The following is a 25,979-nucleotide window of genomic DNA, read 5'->3' as shown; positions in this document are numbered from 1 at the left end:
TTAAAAAAACCACTCACTTTCTCTCTCCCATGATTTCTGTTTTTCTGTGTCTATCTCTCTCTTAAAATGACATAACTTATGTCATTTAAAATGACAAACACCAAACCCATATATATATATATATATATGAGGTAGGATCCTTTGACACTGGTGTCAAATTTAAAATTTGACATCTCATTTGAGAGCCGTTAAATAAAAAAAGATCAATGGTATCACATGCTTACAAATCAGAGTCGTTGATCTTTTCCGATCTAACGGCTCTCAGATGAGGTGTCAAACTTCAAACTTGACACCGGTGTCAAATGATCCTACCTCTATATATATATATATATATATATATATATATATATATATATATATGGCGCAGGATATTCTTACACCGGTAAGTGTTAGAAGTCTTACACTCAATCTTGACCATTGATTCACTTGTATCCAATGGCTCACATTACTAAAAAAATTTGAGCCCTTAGATATAAGTGGGAATAACGGACAAGATTAAGAGTGTAACTTACACTGATGTAAAATGATCCTGACCATATATATATATATATATATATATATATATAAGTGGGAATAATATATATATATATATATATATATATATATATATATATATATATATATATATATATATATAGGGGTAGGATCCTTTGACACCGGTGTCAAATTTAATGTTTGACATCGGTGTCAAATTTAATGTTTGACACCTCATATGAGAGTTGTTAGATCAAAAAAGATCAATGATGTTACATGCTTACAAAACAGAGTCGTTGATTTTTTTTATCTAATGGTTCTCGGATGAGGTGTCAAACTTTAAATTTGACACTGGTGTCAAAGGATCCTACTTCATATATATATATATATATATATATATATATATGAATATCTCTGTGTATGGGACATAATATACTTACCACCACAAAAATTTATCACTCTTATCATCAATTTAATTATCGTTGATTTCCATTAATCTAACGGTTATAATTTATTGAGTTTATTAGGAATTAATAATTAATTAATAAGAGTGACTCAATAATTCTAAATAAATTATAACGGTTAGATTAACAGAAATTAATAATAATTAGATTGGTTGTAAGAGTAATTAATTTTTATAGTGATAAATATATCTTTTCCCAATATATATGTATATACATATATAGTCTAATATTTCTCTAGCAAATAGAAAATAATTTTAGGGTTATATTTATTTCATTCAACATGAGATTAACCAAATTCCTACCCACAACAAAGATGAGTCTCACTTTTATTTTTTCTTTTTTTAATTATTTGTGAGTGTCTCTTATCATTTTATTTCAGTAATGTAAATGACCTATCTCCAATAAGATAAGAAAAACATTTCCCATAATTTTATTGGTGTAATGGACCTCACTTTTTGGTTTCACCGAGTTACGTGGGTACGAAGTTATCTCCTCTGTACATTTTCTAAAAAAAAATAAAATAAATGAAAACGAAAAAGATAATAAGTGGATTAGTGTCTGCTGCTGCAAGACGAGAAATTTTTTCTCTTGCTTGTTCTTAAAGCTTTCATTTTATCAGTGTCTAAACAAAACAACCTTCAGCTCTCAAAGCTTTCATCGTCTCAGGTATTGGCATTGCATGCCCCCCACTTACCCCCAACCCCCCTTCTTTTATCTGCACTATGATGTTTGTATTCTATGTTTCTGTTCATTTTGATAATTTTTCTTTCTTTTCATCTCTGTAATTGTTATGTTTCTGACCTTCATTTGATACAAAAAAAAATAAAAAATAAAAAATAAAAAATGACACGTGTGGCTCTGGGACTTTAATCCTAGTGGCAGCATCTAAATGTGTAGCATATTTTCAATATACAGGGAGCCTTATAAAAATCATAAAGGTAGGGACTTTAATCCTAGTTGCTATATCTAGCACTTGAAAATATTTTCCTGTTTGTGAGCTTGTTGAGATACTGTTTAATCTCAAAAGTGGTTCCACAGCCCTTCCCATTTCAACTTTATAGTAAAGTTCACAACTTTCCTAAGTTTCTTGACTTCTTCTTTGTGAGTGGTAATGGCTAAGCAATTTCCTTAATCTTTGTGTTCAAGAATCCTTACCAATGCTCCATTTTCATTATATATATGTATATATATTATATGCTGCTATAGAATAATCATTTTCAGTATATATATATATATATATATATATATATATATATATCATGAATTGTTTTTTTATGCAGGCACTTTGATTTTGTATCCAAATGTTGAATCATAGTTACAAGGAGGCTCTGAGCAAGCAGAGAGTGACAATTGTGAGCCTTCAGAATGAAATTGCTGACAAGAACCACAAATTAATGGAGATGGAGCATAATCACAGTGAGACTCTTGCTTGGGCGCGTAGGCTCATTGTAGGGCTTACAGAGAATGTTAATTCCAAAGAAAGAAGTCTGCTTGAGATGGAATGCAAGTACAATGAGTGTTCGAACATGATTCAGAAGTTGAAGAACGAGAGAGATATGCTGAAGGAGAGATGTCACAAAGGTATATTTTATATTCCAAGACATAGGGAACCACTAAATATTGAAATATACCGATGGAAGTGGAAATGTTATCTATTTGTAAAGGATCATTTCTTTCTGGAAGACTTGCTAGAATTTAAATTTTTCTTCAATATATAAGCCCTTTTATTTGCAAATTCTACATGGAGACAGTACTTGATTTTGGTTTGAAACTGCTTTTTGCCATGAAGTCATTTGTTTCTGTAAAAAGCTACTTTAGTCCCTGGTTGAATTATATGCTATGCCTATTCTCCTCCTTAGGATTCAACACCTAATCTTCCATCTCTAAACTTTTTTATGTGATGTACTTATTTCTCCTGCATTTTCTTTTGTCCCATACACTGGCTTACTTCTGCACTATGAGTTGCTTTTAGAAGAACATTGAAATTTTATTGTATATGTTTCCTTTATTTTCTTCTGTTGAACTTATGCTTTATATTTGCTAGAATTACGACATATGAAGGTCATGAACTCTAATGTGAATCATGACGTGGAATGCATAAAGAAAGAGCTTGGGCAGCTTGCCAAGCAATTGGAGGAGAGTAAAGCCCTAAATGATCAGCTGCAGAAGAACTTTATTGAGGAGATTCAAAAGGTAAGTAACCATCTCCCTCTATATGTCTGAATAAATCATAGGAAGCTTGTGTGGTTTTCTATGATTAGACCCCTAGTCTATTTCTTGTAGCAATTTAATTTTATTTACTTGGGTGAGATTTGGAGTTTAGGCATTTTTCTGTCTTTAACTTAGCAATGAATATGAAATGGTTATTTGACTTACTTTTAGAACACTGAGTACCAGTTTTGAGCAAAACTAACTGAGACGGTTCCTGGAAGCTAACTTCTGCTTGATCCATATCTTCAAATCAAAATACTTATTTTGCAGCTATATTTTCTATTCAAGCTGGCAAAAGAACATGAAACCATATCTGCTAAAGTGGTAGAGATTCTTAAGAAAGACTAGTTATACGATCTTCAGACAATAACAGACAGGCCAGCAGGAAGGAATTAACAGAAAAGAGTATGGTGGTTGCAGACATTTTATATGTTAAAATTCATGGTAAAGATATTGTGTCAATTTGTTGATGCCCTGCTAAGTTTCTAGCAAGCTGGGTAACTGCTTTAATTTCTTTTTCTTTTCTTTTTTTAAGAGAAAAAAAAGTCAAAACAGAACTCTCAAATCTGGAACTGAAATTGAAAACATTGATAAAATCATTAAAAACATATTTGACATGTTTAGGTATCATCTAATTCTATTTTCCTTTATTTGGAGGTATTGCTACTTTTGAGTCTCAAAGTAGTTGTCAGCACATCTCTTTTCCAGCCCTTTTTGTTGAATTGACCTGTGTTCTTTTTGTTGAGGGTTGCTAACTTGGAGTCACTATGAGCTGTTCATGATTGCAATTTACCTCTTACTCTCTTACATCTTAAATGCCATCAATACTTTTTTGAATGCATTGACTTCCTTTAGTTAAGAGCATGACCCGATTAAGACATTCTCTTCATTTAGTTTATAGATTTTTTACATTGTGATGCTCAATATGGTTGTCTGCTTGAATGCTTCTAACTTCTATTTAAGTTAGGATCCTCGTTGAATTATTTTCTTCCTGATTTCCCATTTTATTGTCACAGTTGAAAATAGTGATACAAGATCAGAGTCATGTAGAAAATGGTGGCAATTTGAACACTCAAATTAATGCTTTTAGTAATCAATTAAAGGACAAAATGGAATACCTGGAGCATGTGGAAAACCTTTACAATTCCGTGATAGTTAAAGAGCACCAGCATAAACAAGAATTACTTGATGCTCGTAAAGAATCTGTAAATGTAAGATTTCATCCCTCCTTATTCTGCCACACTGTAAAGACATTCCGTGATTGATCAGTCAAAATGAATATTCTTTTACTAAAATCTATCTTCATAATGTGGTGACAGATGCAAGGTGTAAAATATCATGACCTATTATCTCACCGTTTTGCCTTGTAGAGTTTACAAGATATATGCACAGGTCGATCTCAACTAGGAATTAAAAGAATGGGAGAATTAGATCCAAAACCTTTTCAAGATTTGTGCTTGCAAAAGTACTCATGTGAACAATGGAAGGAAATATCTGCTATGTTATGTTCATCATGGGAAGAGAATCTGAAGAATCCAGCTTGGCATCCTTTCAAAATAATTGAGGTCAATGGTGTTTTACAGGTACACGACTACAAATTTTCACTATGTATCCCATGGCTGTCATCTTTATTAACTGAAAAAAGGTGAAAAGATCATATGGGGAGCATATAAGTATTCAATCTTTTGCATTACATGTGTACTCTTTGATATCATGGTTGAACAGGGGGGCTTTTTGGATTGTTCCATTCCATGATGTGTCAAATAACTCTGTTAAATCTAACAAGAGGATATGATCATCTGGGAGAAGAATTAGACTCAAAGCAACAAATAATAATTGTCTACTGATAAAGCTTGAAGAATGAATTTAATGGTTGTCAGAATGTAGAATGAGTAGCAGTTCTAGAACAACCATAGAATTTCGATGAATTGATTTGTAATTTAAGTGTTGTCAAAAGTACTTCTATATTATCTGAGGTGGGTTTAACTTAAGAAAGAGAGTTGTCATGATTGATGGAGAACATGTATATGTATACTTAATAGGGGTAAATATTTGTAGCTGGTTGTTCAAATGCAGCTTGTTTCTATAATGGAGCCCACCACTTTGAAACCAGGAAGTATTTTCCTTATAATGGTGGTGTTGCCTTGCTAACAGTTATGCAAGTATGCGCGCAAGTATACGCGACAACAAGTAATATAGGGCTTTTGTGAGTCCCAGTTATCGCTCCCACAAGGATCTTTGGCGTTTTTGACTTTGAATGAAAATTGTAATTGCTATAACTGAATCTAATCTAAAAAGAGAGTAAAAATAAAAATAAAATAAAAGCAAAACTAATCTAAAATAGTTTTGAAAATTTTCTGAATTAAATTCTTGAGCTAAAGGATGAAAAATAGTAGAAAGCAGTTTAAGTATCTGATGTAAAAAGATTTTTATATAAGAAAAAATGTAAAACAGAATGGTGATTGAAAATTTAAAATCAGTGGAAAAGAAAACTGAGTTTGCGAAAATGCTTGGAAAATTAGGTTGAGCTTCGGTTTACCTTTCCCAACAACACTGGAATGAAAGACAATTACAGATTATTAAAATTCAATTCTCAATTAACGGATCACTTTTTGTTGATTTTAATCCCTTAAAATCATTTTATCCACAACTTTCATTCACACATCCCTGTGCTAAATGAAGTGAGGACTCTTGAATCACAAGTCCAAAGTTACATGGTGGCTGCCCTTATCCCTAAGTAACAACCCTTGAATGCTCTCACAATCAAGTCCGTGTGCTTAATGCATTTTCCAGAATTAGTCAATCTCCCGATGACTACTTCCTAACACAACATCTACCATCAAGCCTCAATGACAGAATGTTTAAATACAAAGCATGACATTAAACAACTGAGAATCAAAGTTTAACAAAAACAATTAACAAACATCCATAACTGAGGTTCGGGTACCTAGACCCAACCTTAAAAGGTTTAGCTCATACCCATAATGGTTGAGCTACAAAAACAGCAAAATGAAAATGAAAAATTACAGATGAATTAAAGTGCAGAAAACGTAAAACACAGCCCGAGTCCTATTCACCAGAATAGCCTCGGTACTGTGCTGACAAGTTCTAATCAAAACAAAGTAGCATCTATTTACAGTACCATGAAATACAAAAATAAAAATGAAGAAAAATGGAGAAGAAGAACGATTACAGCAGAAGGTCCCTTGCTCCTTTTATATCAGCTCCACTGCATGCAATAGCTCTGAAACCCTTGGATCATCTTCCACGTGGCTCCTCTCACACGATGAGATTGTGGCTAGGGTTTGCAAGTCTCAGCTTTTTTTTCTTTTATTACGCTGTGAGTCTTTCTTTCTCTCTTCTTTCTTTTCTTTCGCTTTCTTTCCTTGGGCTTCTGAGTTGCATTAAAAATTCCAGCCCAATTCTTTTCTTCTTAGCTTTTCTATTCTTTTCTTTCTTCCTTTGGGCTCTTCTGACTAGTATGGTAAAAGTCCAGCCCACTTCTTTGTCTTCTTTCTTTTTTTCTTCTTTGCTTGGACAATATCAACAAGTGGGCCTGAAAAATAAAATAGACAAAAAGTATATATTTGTTAAGTCCCATTAGCATTTAAATCAACAACAATTCAGCTCTGATAATTGGGGTGTCTATTACACAAAAAGTATATATTTATATACATTTTCACAATAAAAACCATATGTTTTAAGTCCCATTTCATGGACTTATCAGGTGGCTTGTTTCAAATGCTAAATAAAACAATGTGGAGTCATTGTGTTGAGATCTGATGATAATTTCAGGAAATAGTAGATGAAAATGATGAGAAATTGAAAGGACTGAGGAATGAGTGTGGTGAAGAGGTATACAAGGCTGTAGCAAATGCTTTAATGGAAATAGAAGAATACAATCCAAGTGGAAGGTATCCAGTCCCTGAAATTTGGAACTGGAGGGAGGGAAGGAAAGCCACTTTGAAAGAAATTATCCAGTATATTATCAGGCAATTGAAGACTCACAAGCGCAAAAGAAAGTAGAAGTTATTTCTCTCAGGTATTGTAAGTATTTTAAATTTCATTCACCAATATATTATCAGGTTTTCCATTTCCCTTTACCAACTTTTCCAATTCCCTTAATAGGTTCACAGGCATGTAATTGATAAACCAAAAATGGAAATTGTAATCAACCAATATAGAAGCAGCTATACAACCATTATGTTGGAGAATGAAATTCTTGTTTGCCCTTAATTCATTGGCAATACTTTGTGTGTGAATAACATATTTACTGATGTTTCTTTCTTATTGTCCAACAGCTAGACGCGGTATTTATGTTATGGGAAATATGTATCAAATGCTTGGAAGATCAGAAAAGAGGCTTAACTACCCAAACACATGAAAAGGGTGTTAAACATGAGGACATTTTGTTGGTGATAAATTCTCTAGCTATCCATCTATGTATAGTTTGCTGCTTTTGAGATCGAACTTGCTGATAAATTACATGAAAAAATATGTAAATGTAATATAGATGGTTTCATCAAAAGTCAGACAAACTCTACGAGAAAGTGGTTGCATCTCTGTGGTACAGAGTTGATAACCTACTTTTTCTAGTACAATGTTTGTGGAGTCTCGCTCTTGTTAGTATTGAGATATACCTAATAATATTTAGTAGTAGTGAGGTTTACTGGAGAAGTCATCCAAATGCTTCTTTTTTGTTTGATTGAATGTTTGGAAGTTTTTGTTCAATTTTTCTAAAACAAAGCTAAAGCTGAGAAACCAATTAATCTGTAAGTAACTCAATATCAACAGTCTTTGAGCGTAAGTAATTCCTACTCATGTACACAGTGATATTCAACAATTATTTACTCTGTAAAGAACCAATTCAACTCAAAAGCTTAAGCTGTTGGTTGAGGCTACATTAAGAAAGTTCACAAGAGAAAGTGGGGGACGGCGAGGCTCTGATACCATATAAAGAACCTTGGGATACACCACTCCAAAAGCTAGCTCAAAGGATAGGAGTGACCAAGACCTTATAAATTCCACATTAGTTGCACATACAACCAATGTGGGACTATATATTTCTATAAAGAACCAATAGCTGGTGGGTGAGGGTTTTTTAATGGTTTTATATATTTCAACACATCCTCTCACACGAGAGCCTACTGGGCTTGAAGGGTGGACGATGCACAGGTCCACTTACCTGTGCAAACAAAGAAATTCCACTTGAAAGAAAGTGGGAGGCGATGAGGATCGAACCCGGGACACAAGGCTCTGATACCATGTAAAGAACCAATTCAACCCAAAAGCTTAAGCTGTTGGGTGAGGCTACATTAATGATTTAATATATCTCAACACGCTCTCTTACACAAAAGTCCATTGGGCTTGAAGAGTGAACAATGCAACAGACCCAGTCTACCTGTGCTAAGAAACGTCACAAGAGAAAGTGGGGAGCGGCGAGGCTTTGATAAAGAACAAATTCAACCCAAAAACTTAAGCTGGTGGGTGAGGGCTTTTTAATGGTTTTATATATCTCGAGATAGTCAATGGCCTCTTGAGTGAGTATCAATTTTTTTAGCTCCTCCTTTATTGGTCTTTGTTGGCAGGTACCTGTAACATATACAAGTGAATCAATCATTAATTCAAAAAATGGATAGAAAAATAGTAATTTTTTTTTTTTTTGTAAATAAAGAGGGGCTGAGCCCCAAAAAATAGTAATTTTTAGTGCTGTGATCTATATACATTGTATAGATAACAAGATGCCCACATAAGCTAAGTGACAAGTGAAATTAAGTAGTCTAACATCACCATAAATTACTTAAAATCATTCACAGCCATTATTTATTTTGGATTATTTGGGCTGTATATAAATTTTGGATTGAATGTGTAAAGTTATTACGCCTAAATTCTGTAATTATGAGTGCTGTTGTTGTATAAAAAAATGGACTATTGTATGGGAACATTTTTCTATTAACTTAAAAATAAAATCTTTTTTATAGGTTTGTGAGCATGCCCTACGTTGCACCGACACTGACACGGGACACGATACGATATGCCGACACGTTAATTTTAAAAAATGTTATATTTTGACACGTTAAGACATTAAATAATATTTTTAATATATATAATATAATTTGTATTTAATACATATAACAGTCCATAATAAGTCATATAATCAATAAAATACTCAAATTTCATAATATAAATATAAACAAAATTAATTTTTCGTACCTTGTTAATTTTTCATGTCAAATTTCATAATAGAAAAAAATTGATTTATAAATTATTTTTCCATGTTTAGTTAATAAAATAAAATTTTAGACTTAAAAAAAAAAAAACATGTCGGATGCGTGTCGGAAAAAATTGATCGCATGTCAGAACGTGTCGGAACGTTGACCGCGTGTCCCAAAATGTTGATTGCGTGTCGGAACGTGTTGGAGCGTGTCAGTGTCCGACATATATCTTTTCAAAAATTTTGCGTGTCCGTGCTATGTAGAGCATGCCTATTTATTGCAAGATCAATAATTTATTTTAAAAACTTCTAGACAAATTTTGTGCATTATACCTTATGAATTATATAATTACTGGACACGCCAATAATTTATTTCGAAAGTTTAAATACAAATTTTATGCATTATACATGAATTATATAATTAGTGGACACGCCCTTCCTGGAAAACCATTATCTTGACTATGGTTGCTTTTAGTTGCAATCGGCCAATCGCACAAGAGCTTTCAATTACTTGCCTTGGTTGCCCAGTTAATTAATTGGAGTGTTGTGGAAATTTTGACTCACACTCTTTTTTGTTTTTTCTAGTGAATTTTCTTATGTAATTTAATTTCATGAAAAAATTGATGGGACAAATCATGATGATTGATTTGAGTAATTGCTGACTCTTCTTTCCCGTGCTAAGACCGACGGCTAGATATGAAGAGATAGAACTGAAGAAATACATATAAAATTTTATTAAATTATTCTAATTAATTAAATAAGAAATATTATGTGTTTCTACATTTTAATTTTTTAAAATTAAAAAAAATAATAATGAAAAGAATTGTAAAAAGCAATGTTTTAAAAATCGGAACGGTCATCAATTCAGTTGAGATATACTGGTAGGAGTGAAAGTGGGCTGGATTGGGTCAAGCTTTGTCTTGAAAAGCTCAAGTCTATACTAAAAAATTTCAATTTGACCTGGCCCGAACCTAGTATGAGTCTAAATGTTAGCCTGACTTGACCCGTTTATAAAAAAACAAATGATCTGTCTTGGCTCGTTAGCCTGTTAATTTTTAACTTCCAAGCAAAACCATGAATCAACTAAATAAAATATTCAAATTCTTTTGCTAAAACAAAAATAACAATTTCAACGTCCAAACAGAACCATGAATCGTAACAAAACTCATCACAATCTGCATTTAAGTCACTTTCAAAAGCAAAATGCTCAAACTAAATAACATATATTTCATCGGATTCAACAAACAAATCTATACTATGTAAATTAAAATAACTACATGAATCCAACAACCATATTATGATGCTTGTAGTAGCCAAAAACTTCTCTTCATGTTCTCTCCCCTACAAATACAATTCCAAGATTACATAAGTTGGCAAATAATTTGTAAATGTAGAAAACAAAAATCAAGAATAGAGAATAGAAACAAAAAAAATAAGATTAAGAAATAAGAAATATTTTAATAGATTCATATAGGCAATCTCACATGCCGAGATGTTGATTCCTCCTACACAAAAAATAAAGTCAATTTTCTATTAAAATTTAATCGAATATAATTAATTTATAAAATAATTTCAATTAATTATATTTATACCTTTTGTTTTTTTCTTCAAGTCATACTTATTACATAGCCAATCTCCGTCGTATATTAAAACTTGGATGGTATATTCAGCCAAGCTAGAACGATAGGCATCAATAACTCTTCCTCCAACACTAAATGTTAATTCAGATGGTACTGTAGAGATTGGTACAAATCATCTGCCACTTTTAAAGATAATATTGGTGAGGGAACAAACCTAAGTCCTTTCAACCCCTACTTAGGTAGGGGTGAAAATGGGCTGGGTTGGGCCAAGCTTTGTCCCGAAAAGCCCAAGCCTACGTCAAAAATTTTCAATTTGGCCTAGCCCAAGCCTAGAACGAGTTTAACTGTTAACCTGGCTTGTCCCGTTTATAAAAAAACAAATGGTCTGGCCTAACCCATTAGCCTGTTAAATTTTAATTTTCAAGCAGAACCATGAATCAACTTTACAAAATACTCAAATTCTGTTGCTAATTCAAAATTCACAATTTCAACGTCCAAACAGAATCATGAATCACAATAAAACTTATACAATCTGCATTAAAGTCATTTTCAAAAGCAAAATGTCAAACTAAAAACCATATATTTCATTAGATCCAACAAACAAATCCATACTATGTAAATTAAAATAACTACATGAATCCAAGAAACACATCATGATGTTTGTAGTAAGTATAATATCTCCCAAAAATCTTTTAATATATTCATATACACAATCTAACATGTTGAGATATTGGTTCTTTCTACATAAAAAATAAAGTCAGATTTCTATTAAAATTTAATCGAATATAATTAAGTTTTAAATAATTGAAATTGATTAATTCATAATTTTTGTTTTTTCTTCAAGGCATACTTATTCTATTTTATTTTATTTAAAATAAATAGTACTATATAGGCTTATAGGCCAGACATTGTGAAAGTGGGCCTATGGCCTTTTTATTAAACAAGTTTTTTCAAGGTCCAAGTCCGGCCTATTTTACGAAATATACTAGGTCAGGTCTGGCCTGACGTAGGCCACTGTAGGCCGGCCCGGCCCAGTTTCACCCCTACTCACATGCACCAACTGAACTATTACAATTGGTACTATTATGAATAATATTATTTTATTTTATTTAAAATAAATAATATAATATAGGCCGGAATGTAGGCGTATAGGCTCGGTATGTAAAAAAAAAACTTTTCACCTACTTTCTAAATAGGCTTCTTTAAAAGTTTGAGTCTGTCCTATTTGACTATATATAATAGGCTGAGCCCGACTTGATATAGGTTAGGCCGTAGGCACCCCGACCACTTTCACCCCTAGGTACTGGGTCATTAGATCAGTGATTCAACCGGATTCAATCGAATTTCAAAACAAATATTAAATTACGAACATTATCTCTAATAAATAAAAGTGATGAAGTGGTAAGTATTAAAAGTTCGAATCCTATTACTTACAAAATATATATGTTTTACACAATTTAACATAAAATTGGTTGAAACCGATTTTGCACAATGTATATATGAACACGATTTAACTCAATCGTAAGGGACATAAAATGTTTAAATTAGTAAGAAGGATCATATAAAATTCAATTTGAGAGATCATTACATCCACTTAATGAATGAAAATAAACTTAGTCAATAAAATAACGATTCAGTGAAAAAAAATAATCACTTATTATTATTATTCAATGATACACATTCACAAATATTTTTATAACTTCATGTATTCTTACATATAAAAATCATTTAGATAGAGACCATTGTATCAACTAAGCAAACTATAAACATTTATTCACTAAAAATATTAAATCATTGGCAAATTTCTTCTAAGTTTTATGAATTTAATATAAAACTTACTTTGTAACTGTTAGTCATTCACTGAAGATAAATAACTACACAACAAAAAGCAGCCTTAGTTAAATTTCTTCCTAACTTCATATATTTAATATGTAACTTCATTTATAATTGTTGATCTTTAAGTTTATAACAAATAACCATTTATTACCAAAGAAAAACCATTGTTAGTTGATTTAAATAAAAATGATTAATTTAATTTTTTAAAATATTTAAAAATAGCCTTTTTGATCCGTGCACTGCAAAATCATAGATATATTACCGATTTAATTTTTTTGATAATTATTTATCAAGATAACGTGAAAAGACTTGTATTGCGTTTAAGTCGTGCATTATCTTACTGTGCAAAACCCAAAACGCATCTGCCACAATGCCACACTATGTAAGGGGGGTGTGTGCAATTGAACGCACACTGCTAAAATACGCGTCTTGCATTGCACTAACTTTTGCACAAGTCGCGTATAAGATGATGCATCACTTAAAAACAATGTTATTAAATTCGACTCAATCAGGGTATTGGGTTATTGGTTCAATTGGTAAGAACTGATGAACCCAGTTAAATATATATATAAATATTTATTTTATACTTAAAAATTCACAAAATACTCAAACACATGTAAAAAATGATATCAATTCTAAATATTTTGATTCAACCCGTGAGTCGTTTATTGAACTGATTGACCCGGTTAAATATATACTAATCTATATTTTATACTTAAAAATTCACAAACATACTCAAACACATATAAAAAAAGATATTAGTTCTAAATATTTTAATATGAGAAATAAGGACTTATTTAGTCTCATTTTTTATGAGAGAATGAATTTTAGGGTGTGTTTGGTACAAGGTATTTTTTGATATTACTGAAAAGTTACATTGGTAATAATAACATGTTTGGTACAAGGTAACCGAAAATGTTTCCTAGACATCTTTGTTTACCGGTATTCTCGTTTACAAAGAAAAATGTCATTACAGATTACAAAAAAAAATTGTGGTATTTCATATATCCCACTTCAACGGAAAATGGAAACAGAATTGTGAGACAAAAATACCTGCAACCCTAGGGTATTTGTTCGTCGAAACAAATCTATTTCCTTGTGCGCTTATTTTGTTTGTTCTCAGTAAAGCTTCACTTTAGTGTGTTGTTTACTTCGATTTGTATGGGTCATCAACAAATTGATTTCCTTTTACCGGTTCTCAATGGTTAGTTGTCTTACTTGGCTACATGAGTTTAATTTTTTTTACAGTGTATCATAAAGCTGAAATAATAGTGTTGTCTATCTGCGAAAAAATTTCATAGGTCTTGTTCATGAGGTTTTGGTACTCTCAGTCTGAAGCTCATTCATCAATTCAGTTGTCAATGACGGTAGATTAACGAAATAACTCAGATCAAAATTAAAAAAATACTGAGGAGTTATTTTTTGTAAAATAATCTACTACTATTTCACACTCAACCAAACATATAATCAGTGATCTTTAGCCAATATTCTTGATGCTTTTTTACCTAACCAAATATATAATCAGTAATCTTTAGCCAATATTTTTTATGTTTTTTTACCCAACCAAACAACTCTTTTTAACATTACCGATAAACTCAATTTTCCACCATATTATTCCCGTATAAAAAAAAATTTCTCTTGTACCAAACGACCCCTTATCATAGACACATTGTGGTAGGACCCACCACCTAAAAAATTAAAAAGAAAAATATTGTATGATGTGTAGAAAGAAAAACTTACCTCATATAATATAGAAAATAATGATTTTTCTCAAAAAATAATAAATCACGTACCATTTTCCAACAAACAAATAAACAAGAATGTAATACTTGTACGGTCATTAAATATTTAACAGCTACCGCCAGTCTACAACATTGTCTCTACTACTATTACGTATATTTACTTGAAAGAAAAGGGTATTTGAAATATTATTGAATTGTGTATAATCTGTACAAAGGGTTCTCTATTTATAGAGAATACTTGACCTAATTTTGACCTAATGGGCTTGGCCCAATACAACCAATAAATGACTAAATAATAACTAAATAATAATTATTTACAACACTCCCCCTCAAGCTGAGGAATAGATATTTATCATTCCCAGCTTGCTAGTAAGTTCTTGAAATCTGTCTGAAGGAAGCCCCTTTGTTAATAGATCAGCTAATTGACGCCCAGTGGGAATAATTGGAGTGGTAATCAACCCGCTATCAAGTTTCTCTTTGATGAAATGGCGGTCGACCTCAATATGTTTAGTCCGATCATGTTGAACTGGATTATGAGCTATACAAATAGCGGACTTATTATCACATAGCAGCTTCATAGGTCCCTCACATTTTATTTTGAGATCATCAAGTACAATTTTCAGCCACAGTAACTCACAAATGCCTTGAGCCATAGCTCGAAATTCAGCTTCTGCACTTGATCTGGCAACCACATCTTGTTTCTTACTTCTCCATGTCACCAAGTTACCGCAAAGAAACATGCAATAACCAGTGGTAGAACGACGGTCAGTCACAGATCCAGCATAATCAGCATCTGTGTAGACTTCTAAAGATAGATTGCCATCATGTCGGAATAATAATCCTTTACCAGGAGTACCTTTAAGATACTGAAGAATTCTCTCTACTGCCTGCATGTGTTTTTCCTTTGGATCGTGCATAAATTGACTGACAACACTAACAGCATAAGCTAGGTCTGGTCTAGTATGGGCCAGATATATCAATTTCCCAACTAGCCGTTGGTATTGTCCTTTATCAACTGGAGGACTCTCTTCTTCATAGCCCATCTTGTGATTCTGCTCAATAGGAGTATTAGAGGGTTTACACCCGAGCTTTCCTGCTTCTTTGAGAAGATCCAAAACATATTTCCTCTGGCTGATAGAAATTCCTTTGCTTGAATGAGCTACTTCTATCCCTAGAAAATATCTCAGTTTCCCAAGGTCTTTGATTTCAAACTCAGAGGCAAGCCGTGTTTGCAGAATCTGTCTCTCCACAAAATCATCACCTGTGATAATAATATCATCAACATATACAAGGAGCACAGTAAGCTTCCCATTTTGGGAGTGCTTGAAGAAAAGAGTGTGATCTCCTTGACTCTGTCTGTATCCTAAGGTCATCATAACCTTAGTAAACCTTCCAAACCAAGCACGAGGTGACTGCTTCAATCTATACAAGGCCTTTTTTAATCTACAAACTTTATTTTCCCCCTTCACAGAATCAAAACCAGGCGAGATTTCCATGTAGACTTCTTCTTCTAACTCACCATTGAGGAAAGCATTTTTCACATCAAATTGATTTATATCCCAATTGTAATGGGCAGCAAGGGATAACAAGATTCTTACTGTATTCATCTTTGCAACTGGAGCAAAAGTTTCTTCATAATCAATGCCATAGGTTTGAGTGTAACCTTTGGCCACTAATCGAGCCTTGTATCTCTCAAGAGTGCCATCAGAATTATATTTCAGGACATAAACCCATCTGCACCCTACTGCTTTCTTTCCGTTGGGTCTATCAATAACCTCCCATGTTTTATTTTTCTCCAAAGCATTCATCTCCTCTTGCATGGCTTGAGCCCAATTCCTATCTTTCAAGGCTTCATGTACTGATTTTGGGATTGCAATAGAGTCTAGTGCTGAAACAAAGCTTTTGTGCTGCACAGAAAGATTAGCAGAGGAAACAAAATGGGAGATAGGGTATTGAGTACAAGAGGGACAAGATTTCTTGGGACAAGCTCTTTTTCCTTTTCTAAGAGCAATGGGTAAATCATCAGAATTAGTAGTAATGGGTAAGTCATCAGATGTATTAACATCATGATCAGAAATATGAGATTCAGGACTTACTAGTGGTTCAGACGATTGAGGTTGCTGCTGAGACAATGTGGGTTGTTTCCTTCTTTCAGGTGTCATAACCTTCCGTATCTCTGGTGTACTTGATGTATCAATCACAGGAGAATCAGTCACGGGAGGATTGCTCACAAGAGGATCAGACACAGGAGGAACAGACACAGGAGGATCAGACACAAGAGGAGGATACACTGACACAGGTGAAGGAATAGACACTGAAGTTTCAAAGAAGGAAGGTGATGAGTCTTTTGGTGAATTATTCTCCCCCTGAAGATGAGGACCTTGGAAAAAGGACTCAGATTCCTGAAATGTAACATCCATAGAAACAAAAAATTTCCGACTTCCAGGGTGATAGCACTTATATCCCTTCTTATCAGGAGCATATCCAAGGAAGACACATTTAAGAGCCCTAGGATCCAACTTACTGCGATGCTGTTTATGAATATGAACAAAGACAACACACCCAAACACTCGAGGAGGAAGACTTTGCAAAGTTGGAACAGAAGGAAAAAAAGAAGTCATGGAGTGAATAGGACTTACATGATCGAGAACCCGAGTGGGTAGACGATTGATCAAGAACGTTGCAGTAAGAATGAAATCTTCCCAATAGCATTTGGGTACATGTGTTTGAAACAGTAAGGCACGAGCAACTTCAAGAAGGTGACGATTTTTCCTTTCAGCAACCCCATTTTGTTGAGGGGTGTCTACACAAGTAAGTTCATGAATCATACCTTGATTTTGTATAAATTGGGAAAAAGAGTGATTGACATATTCAGTAACATCATCTGTCCTTAGTCTTTTGATTTTTTTACAAAATTGAGTCTCAATCATTTTATAAAATTGAAAGAACAGTTGTGGTACCTCAGACTTTTCACGCATTAAGTAAACCCAAGTTACACGAGTGCAATCATCAATAAAAGAAACAAACCATTTATTTCCAGAAGAATGAGGGACCTTAGAAGGACCCCAAACATCAGAATGAATAAGATCAAAAGGTTCAACACTCTTAGTAATACTAGAAGGAAAAGACACACGATGATGCTTAGCAAATTCACAAACATCACAATGAAAAGACTCAACAGACTTAGACAAAAACAATGACGGAAATAAAGATTTGAGTAAACTAAATGGAGGATGACCCAAACGCTTATGATGCAACCAAATTAAAGAATCAGCAGTTGATTGACCATGAGACATGAATGTGTGATCTGTTACTTTATTTGTGGGAGATTGTGACACCAGATAGTACAGCCCACCTTGCTCTTTAGCACTACCAATCGTCTTCCCCGTGGCGAGATCCTGAAAAACACAATAGGTAGGGAAGAAGGTTACAGTACAATTCAAATCTTTTGTAATTTTGAATAGAAAGAAGATTCGTGGAGAGTTTAGGAACATGAAGAACATCCTTAAGATGTAAGGACTGCTGTAAGTTTATGTCACCAGAACCCGCAACTGATGTATGAGAGCCATCAACTATGGATATTGTATGAGTTCCACTGGTAGGATGATAAGAAATAAAGGAGTCAGCACAACAAGCCATATGATCAGTAGCACCAGAATCAACAACCCAAGAATGTTTAAAATCATTACATTAAGAAATGAAAGAATGAGTTTTGGAGCTCATACCAGTCATAGCCAAAGCACTAGTATCAGATGACTTACTCAGATAATCAAGAATGGTTCGGAGTCGTTCCAACTCATCTGGACGAAATGCAGATTGGGTCTCATTAGGTGCAGGGGTTATTTCAGAAGAAGTAAAATGCGCTTGACCACGCATCCTTGCCATCTTTTCTAAGACAGTTTGCTTTCCATAAAGGCGAAAGCATAAATCCTTGATATGACCTATTCTTTTACAATAAGAACACCATCGGTCATCTCTCTTAGGTCTAGAAGAGGTACCATCATAAAATTTTAAAAAAGAACTCCTTTGAGAAGAGGCCATACTGCACAGAAAATGGTTAAAGAAAAGCTCCAAGAAGCCAAAAAATCACAAATAAATACCAAACGATGTTCGATCAAAGAGAGGATCACAGATCTAGAAAGAGGATGAGGAGAAGATCAGAAAACTTTTTGGCCGGAGCTGGAAAAAGTGTCCAAAACGCGATGAACAGTAGCGGCCTTGTGTTGTTTTGGGAAGATCCGATCGTCAAACGATTATAACACGTCCGTAAGCTGATAGATCAGAGAAAAAGGATTTGAAAACTGGTCCTCTTGGTCCAAAAGGTCCACCGGAAAAATTTTCCGGTGGCGACTAATGGCGGCAAGAGGCTAAGAAAGAAGGTTTCTATTTTAATGGAGGTAATTGCGGAAGCAGAGCCCTTTGGATCGAGAGCTCTGATACCAACTTGAAAGAAAAAGGTATTTGAAATATTATTGAATTGTGTATAATCTGTACAAAGGGTTCTCTATTTATAGAGAATACTTGACCTAATTTTGACCTAATGGGCTTGGCCCAATACAACAAATAAATGACTAAATAATAACTAAATAATAATTATTTACAACATATTTCAATACTAGCAAGAGTGAGACTCCAACACAAATATTATACTTAGTAAAAGTAGATTATAACTCTGGGTGTATACCACTGAGACCCAACCACTTGAAGAGAGTGAGTTTTGATGAAACTATCTATATTACATGGGATTACATTTAGTCATGTAACATAACTAGAGGCATTTTGTCATGCAGAGACATAAAAGTGGGCTCCATATATTTAAAAAACAATAAAATTAAACAGGAAAGAAAGCGCATAGTTCTATGTCTGTGCAGGAAACAAATTTTTTTTCCTGCGACAGCACAGATACATTTCCCATATTACATATTCATTTTCATTTAAGTTTATCAGCAAGTTTGATCTCAAAAGCAGCAAACAATATATATGGATAGGAGCTGCAGAATTTACCACACAAAAAAAAAAAGTCCTCATATCTAACACTCTTTCCATGCATTTGATACATCTTTCCCTTAACATCTATACCGATTCTGTGACTCTTGTTAGCTGTTGGACAATAAGACAGAAACATTAGCAAATATTTTTTATTGACACACAAAGTAATGCAAATGCTTTGCACAAATAAAAAAGGGTAATGCAGATGCATTAAGGGAAAACAAGAATTTAATACTGCAACATAGTGGCAGTATAGCTGCTTCTACATTAATTAATTACTATTTCCTTTTTGGGTTTATCAATTACATGCCTTGGAATATAATAATGTATGTGTTGGTAAAGGAACCGGAAAAATGAAAATACATTGGTGAACGAAATTTAAAAGTACTTACTTGAGAGAAATAATTTCTACTTTCTTTTGCGCTTTTGAGACTTCAATTGCCTGATAAGGTACTGGATAATTTCTTTCAAAGTGGCTTTCCTTCCCTCCTTCCAGTTCCAAATTTCAGGGACTGGATATCTTCCACTTGAATTGTATTCTTCTATTTCCATTAAAGCATTTGCTACAGCCTTGTATACCTCTCCACCATACTCATTCCTCAGTCCTTTCAATTTTTCATCATTTTCATCTAATTCCTGAAATTATCAGAAATCTCAAAACAGTTACACCACCTTGTTTTATGTAGCATTTGAAACAAATCACCATTATTAGAAAAATATTTTAAAATGGAGGGTTCCAATACAAAAGCAACCTTCATTTAAACCATCAGCAACAAATATTTATCCCTATTAGTTTACATATACATGTCTTCCATCAATCACAAGTCACAACAGCTCTCTTTCTAACTTTGACCCACCTCAGATCATATATACATACTTTTGACAACACTTAAGCCACAAATCAAGTCATTGAAATTCTATGGATCTTTTAGAACTGCTACTCATTCTACATTCTGACAACCATTCAATTCATTGCCCAAGAGTTATTAGTAGACAGTTATTATTTGTTGCATTTGTTGAGCCTAATTCTTCTTCAAGAGGGTCATCCTCTCGTTAGATTTACAGAATTATTTGACACATCGTGCAATTTAGCAAATCTCAAATGCTTCCCTGTTCAGGCCATGATATCAAAGAGTGCTCATATAATGTCAAAAGATTAAATACTTATATGCCCCTCATATGATCTTTTCACATTTATTCAGTTAATAAAGATAAGAGTAAACACCCCTTTTAGTCCCTGTCAATATCTACGAAGTCCTTTTTAGTCCCTGGCAATAAAAAAGGACCAAATTGGTCCCTGAAATTACAAAAAAAGGATCATGTTAGTCCTTACGTCAACTCCCAAATATGTAGAGTGGCCCTTTTCTTGTACTTTCAGGGACCAATTTGGTCCTTTTTTATTGTCAGGGACTGAAAAGGACTTCGTAGATATTGCCAGGGACTAAAAAGGGTGTTTACTCTAAAGATAATAACCATTAGATGCAAAGTGAAATTTATAATCATGTACCTGCGAATTGCCATTGACCTCGATTCTTTTGAAAGGATGCCAAGCTGGATTATTCAGATTCTCTTCCCATGATGAACATAATTTAGCAGATATATCCTGCCATTGTTCATGTGAGTACCTCTGCAAGCACAAATCTCGAAAAGGTTTTGGATCTAATTCTCCCATTCTTTTAATTCGTAGTTGAGATCGACCTCTGCATATATCTTGTAAACTCTACAAGGAAAAACGATGAGATGAGTGGTCATGCTATTTTACACCTTGCATCTGTTATGAAGATAGATTTTAGCAAGATAGTATTTCACTGTGGTAGATCAATCACAGAATGTCATTACAATGTGGCAGAAAAACTAAAAAATGAGGGATAAAATCTTACATTTACAGATTCTTCACGAGCATCAAGTAGTTCTTGTTTATACTGGCGCTCTTTAACTATCAGGGAACTGTAAAGGTTGTGCAAATGCTCCAGGTCTTCCATTTTGTCCTTCAATTCATTTCTAAAAGCAGTAATTTGAGTGTTCAAATTACCACCACTCTCTACATGACTCTGATCTTGTAATTCAAATCTCAACTGTGACAGGAAGAAAATCATTCAACGAGGATAACAAATTGAATAGAAGTTGGAAGCATTCAGGCAGACAACCATAATGAGCATCACAATGTAGAAAATTTATACATTAAATAAAAAGAAAATTCAAATAAAATTTTCTCATATTATTAGTGATTGTGCAGCATGTCTTAATGAAGTAATGCTCTTAACTAAAGGAAGTCAAAGCATTCAAATAGTATTTGTTGAGATATATAGTCTCACATTGGTTGTATGTGCAACTAATGTGGTCTTTATAAGGTCTTGGGCACTCCCACCCTTTGAGCTAGCTTTTGGGGTGGTGACCTCAAGGGTCTTAACAGTATTTATCGCATTTAACATGTAAGACAGTAACATGTGAATTGCAATTCAACAAAAAGGGCAAAAAAAGAGAGTTGCAGACAATTAGGGTGTGTATGGTAACCATTCTGTTACCTGGCACTGTTTCTGAAAAGAAACAATTCTTTTCTATTTCTGTGCCTGAGAACAATTTCTGAGAAAAAAATGTGTTTGATAACATGTTTTATTTTTATTCCGAGAATGAGAATTGCGTTTGATAACACAACAAATAATAGAATAAAAAATCATTCCTATTAAGCATAAATTTTTTTCAGATCATCACTTTCCTTTTCATATGGTGTAGTGGTGATGGTGGCGGCGGCGGCGGCGGTGGTGGAGGTGATGGCATGGTGGTGGTAATGGTGGTGGCGGCTGTGGAATAGTGGTGATGGCATGGTAGCAGCGGCGGCGACGGTGGTAATGGTGACAGCGGTGACAGTGGTAATGGTGCTGGTAGTGGTGTGGTGGTGGTGACGGTAGTAGCTACGGTGATGGTGGCGGTGATGGTGATGGCAGTAGTGGTGGTGATGGTGACGACATGGTGGTGGTGCCAATGACGTGATAATGGCAGTGGTGGCAGCGGTAGTGGTACTGGTGGTAGTGGTGGCATAGTGGTAGTGGCGGCGGTAGTGGTGGTGACGGCGACGATGGTGGTGATGATGACATGGTGGTGGCGGTGGCGGTGGTGTAGTGGTGGCGATGGCGGCGGCGGTGGTGGTGGTGGTGACAGCAGTGTCTACGACGATGGTGATGGAGATGACATGGTGGTGGTGGTTGCGGTAGCGACAATAACGGTAGTAGTGTTAGCGTGGTGGTGGTGGTGGTGTTGGCAATGGCTACGATGATGGTGATGGTGATGGTGGTGGTGGTGGTGATAATGGTGGTGATGGTGATGGTAATAGTGGTGGTAGTGGTGGTGGTGGTGGTGATAATGACGGTGGTGGTGACGTGGAGGTGGTGGTGGTGGTACGATGATGGTAGTGGTGAAGAGTAATTGAGAGAGATAAGTGTTTCTAATTCTGTACCCAGAATCAAAAAAGCAGAAATTTTTTGATTCCTTTCCTGTTCCCCAGAACAAAAAATAAACCGGTTCATCCTGGGAACAAAAAAATAAATCGATTTTACCAAACGAGTTTCCTATCCATTTTTGTTCCCGGGAACAGAAATTAAAAAAAAATTGATTCCGAGTAGGTTGTCATGCACACCCTTAGAGACTCAAAGTAGCAATACAAAGGAAACTAAAGTTAGCTGATGCCTAAATATGTAAAATATGCTTATGATGATTATATAAATATTTCCGATTTCAGTTTCAGATTTGTGAGTTCTGTTTTTGTTGCTTTTGACAATTTTATTTTATTTTTTTGATTTTTTAAATGACACTGCTACCTAGCTTGCCAGAAATTGAGCAGGGCATCATTGAATTGAAACAATTTCTTTACCATGAATTTTAACAGATGGCATGTCTGTAACTACCATTCTCTTTTCTGTTTTTTCCTTCCAGCTGTCCAGGCAGTTATTCTAAATCAAGTATATATGTATATACTATTGCCATTTATGTTTCACATCTAAATGGAAGTTTAGAATTCCTAAGATTCTAAAGACTGTATAACTAGTCTTTCTTCAGAATCACTGCCACATTAGCAGAAATTGCTTCACATTCTTTTACCATTTTGAATAGAAAATATAGCTGCAAAATAAGTATTTTGATTTGAAGATACGGATGGAGCAGAAGTTATCTTCCTGGGAACCATCTCAGCTTGTTTTGCTCAAAATTGGCACTCAGTGTGATAAAAGTAACTCAAATAATCCTTTCTTATTAAATGCTAAATTAAAGACAGAAAATGCCTAAAATCCAAATTTCATGCAAGTAAGTGGAATTAAATTGCTACAAGAAATAGACTTGGGGGCTGATCATAGAAAACCAAGCCACACAAGCTTCCTATTTTTGATTCACACATCTAAAGGGCCTGACTGTTACTGACCTTTTGAATCTCCTCAATAAAGTTTCTCTGCTGTTGATCATTTAAGGCTTTACTCTCCTCCAATTGCTTGGTAAGCTTCCCAAGCTCTTTCGTTAGACCTTCCATGTCATGATTCATATTAGAGTTCATGACCTTCATATGTTGTAATTCTAGAAAAATAAAGCGTAAGTTGAGCATAAGAAAATGTAGGAAACATACACAAAAAATTCCAATGATATTCTAAAAGCAACTCATAGTGCAGAAGTAAGCCAGTGTATGGGAGAAATTAGTATATCACATACAAAAGTTTAGAGATGGAAGATTAGGTGTTGAATCCTAAGGGACAAATGAATGCAATCCTGAGTCTTGTGGTTAAAATAGCTTTCTTACAGAAACAAATGACTTCATGGCAAAAAGCAGTTTCAAAACAAAATCAAGTACGGACTCCATGTAGAATTTGCAAATAAAAGTGCTTATATATTGAAGAAAATTTTAAATTCTAGAAAGTTTTCCAAAAGAAAAGATCCATCACAAACATATAACACTTTGACCTTCCAACAGCAAGTTTCAAATATTTAGTGGTTCCCTTCTATCTTGAAACATAAAAATACCTTTGTGACATCCCTCATGCAGATTATCTAATTCAATGTACTTGCATTCCATTTCAAGCATACTTCTTTCTTTGGAATTAATATGCTCCGTAAGCCCTATAACGAGTTTGTGCACAGCAGCAAGTGTCTCCCTATGTTTATGCTCCATCTCCATTATCTTGTTGTTCTTGTACTCTATTTCATTCTGAAGGTTCCCAATAATCACTCTCTGCATGTTCAGAGCCTCCATTTAGATACAATTTCTAAGTGCCTGCATATATGTATATATTGTTGTAAATAATAGTAGTATAGAAGTCCCATATCATATATATCTTTTTGTATTTTCTTTTTTTTAAGTTATATAATAAATTCTCCGCTGTGTAGTTAAGACACACGGATGATTTACAAATCTTCTTGTTCATGATATTCAACATATATATATAAAAAAAAACTCAAATTATTTCCTTTTATTCCAAAAATCTTATGTCAAATGAAAATGGAGAGGTGGGAAGGATTCATGATCACAAAAATTAAGGAAATTGCCTAGTCAATGCGACTCACAAGCAAGAACTCAAAAAACTTAGGGAAAGTTATGAACTTTTAGTAATATGCAAGCATAAAATTGAAATGGGGAGGGGCTGTGACTCCACTTCTAATAGAAAAAGAAGATTCAATCAAACGTATATGACAAAGCTCATGTTTTGATGCTGCCACTTGGAGAACAGTCCCAAAATCACACATATCATTCTTTATATATCAAATGAAACTCATAAAATTGAAGAAAAGAAAGAAAAAAGATTAAAATGAACACAAATATAGAATACAGACATCAAAATGCTTTGAGAACTGAAGGTTGTTTTGTTTAGACAACGAAAAAAATGAAAGCTTTGAGAACAAGCAAGAGAAAAAAACCCAAAATTGGAATGGTTCACAGTTCACACATTCCACATGCAGCTGACACGAATTCCACTCTGTAGTACTGTACATCTTTTTTGTTTTTGTTATGTATATCAATTGTTTATTTAAACTTTAATATTATTATATTAATAATGATAAATAATTCTCAAGTACCCAATGTTATTTCGGTTAGTCAAGGTATTGCTTGCATTTAGGTAGTTTTGGTAGAAGATTTATTTTGGGATTGATAAGAAAGTGTAAGTGAATATTGAAAAATATCACGTTTGGTTTAGGTTTTTGAAAAAGATACTAGACAATTAGGATAGATGGGGAAATGACTTTTGTGTTAATTTTTGAATGAAATTCACTGTTACAGAATACCACTTGAGATGTGGTATTTTGAGATAATTGGGAAGTGAAAAAAACAGGTGCGAAGTTTTTCTTGAACATAGATTTTGCAAATTTAAATAAATTTTCCTGATAATATTTTGGTCAACCAAACAACTTTTTTTACATTTTTGATTTTCCTACTAAACTCATTTTCCAACCATTTTCCTAATAATTACATTTCCTTAGTATTCAAAAAATTTCT

The 25,979-nt window shown here is 33.9% G+C and overlaps 2 protein-coding genes across 2 annotated transcripts; one reads left to right on the top strand and one right to left on the bottom strand.

The window, feature by feature from the left end:
- Positions 1 to 2,239: 2,239 nt before the first annotated feature.
- LOC133301930 (factor of DNA methylation 5-like) lies at positions 2,240 to 7,175 on the top strand. Its single transcript, XM_061501645.1, has 6 exons — positions 2,240 to 2,519; positions 2,983 to 3,131; positions 3,420 to 3,473; positions 4,166 to 4,360; positions 4,520 to 4,732; positions 6,945 to 7,175. Exons 1-6 carry the CDS (start codon positions 2,240 to 2,242, stop codon positions 7,173 to 7,175), a joined length of 1,122 nt encoding a protein of 373 aa, XP_061357629.1.
- A 1,542-nt stretch (positions 7,176 to 8,717) lies between these two features.
- On the bottom strand, positions 8,718 to 24,740 carry LOC133301918 (factor of DNA methylation 2-like). The gene is made up of 8 exons (XM_061501638.1): positions 24,512 to 24,740; positions 23,922 to 24,070; positions 21,391 to 21,585; positions 21,018 to 21,230; positions 20,090 to 20,146; positions 19,220 to 19,247; positions 18,265 to 18,281; positions 8,718 to 8,741 (listed from the first exon to the last, which is right to left on the bottom strand). The coding sequence occupies exons 1-8, from the start codon at positions 24,738 to 24,740 to the stop codon at positions 8,718 to 8,720; spliced, it is 912 nt and encodes a 303-aa protein (XP_061357622.1).
- Positions 24,741 to 25,979: the final 1,239 nt, after the last annotated feature.

Source organism: Gastrolobium bilobum, unplaced genomic scaffold (assembly GCF_033153095.1).
Source record: "Gastrolobium bilobum isolate Gb01-03AN ecotype WA unplaced genomic scaffold, APGP_CSIRO_Gbil_v1 utg13618, whole genome shotgun sequence".
Taxonomy (NCBI): domain Eukaryota; kingdom Viridiplantae; phylum Streptophyta; class Magnoliopsida; order Fabales; family Fabaceae; genus Gastrolobium; species Gastrolobium bilobum.
Note: the sequence above shows the minus strand (reverse complement) of the source record. Positions and strands in the feature narration are given on the sequence as shown.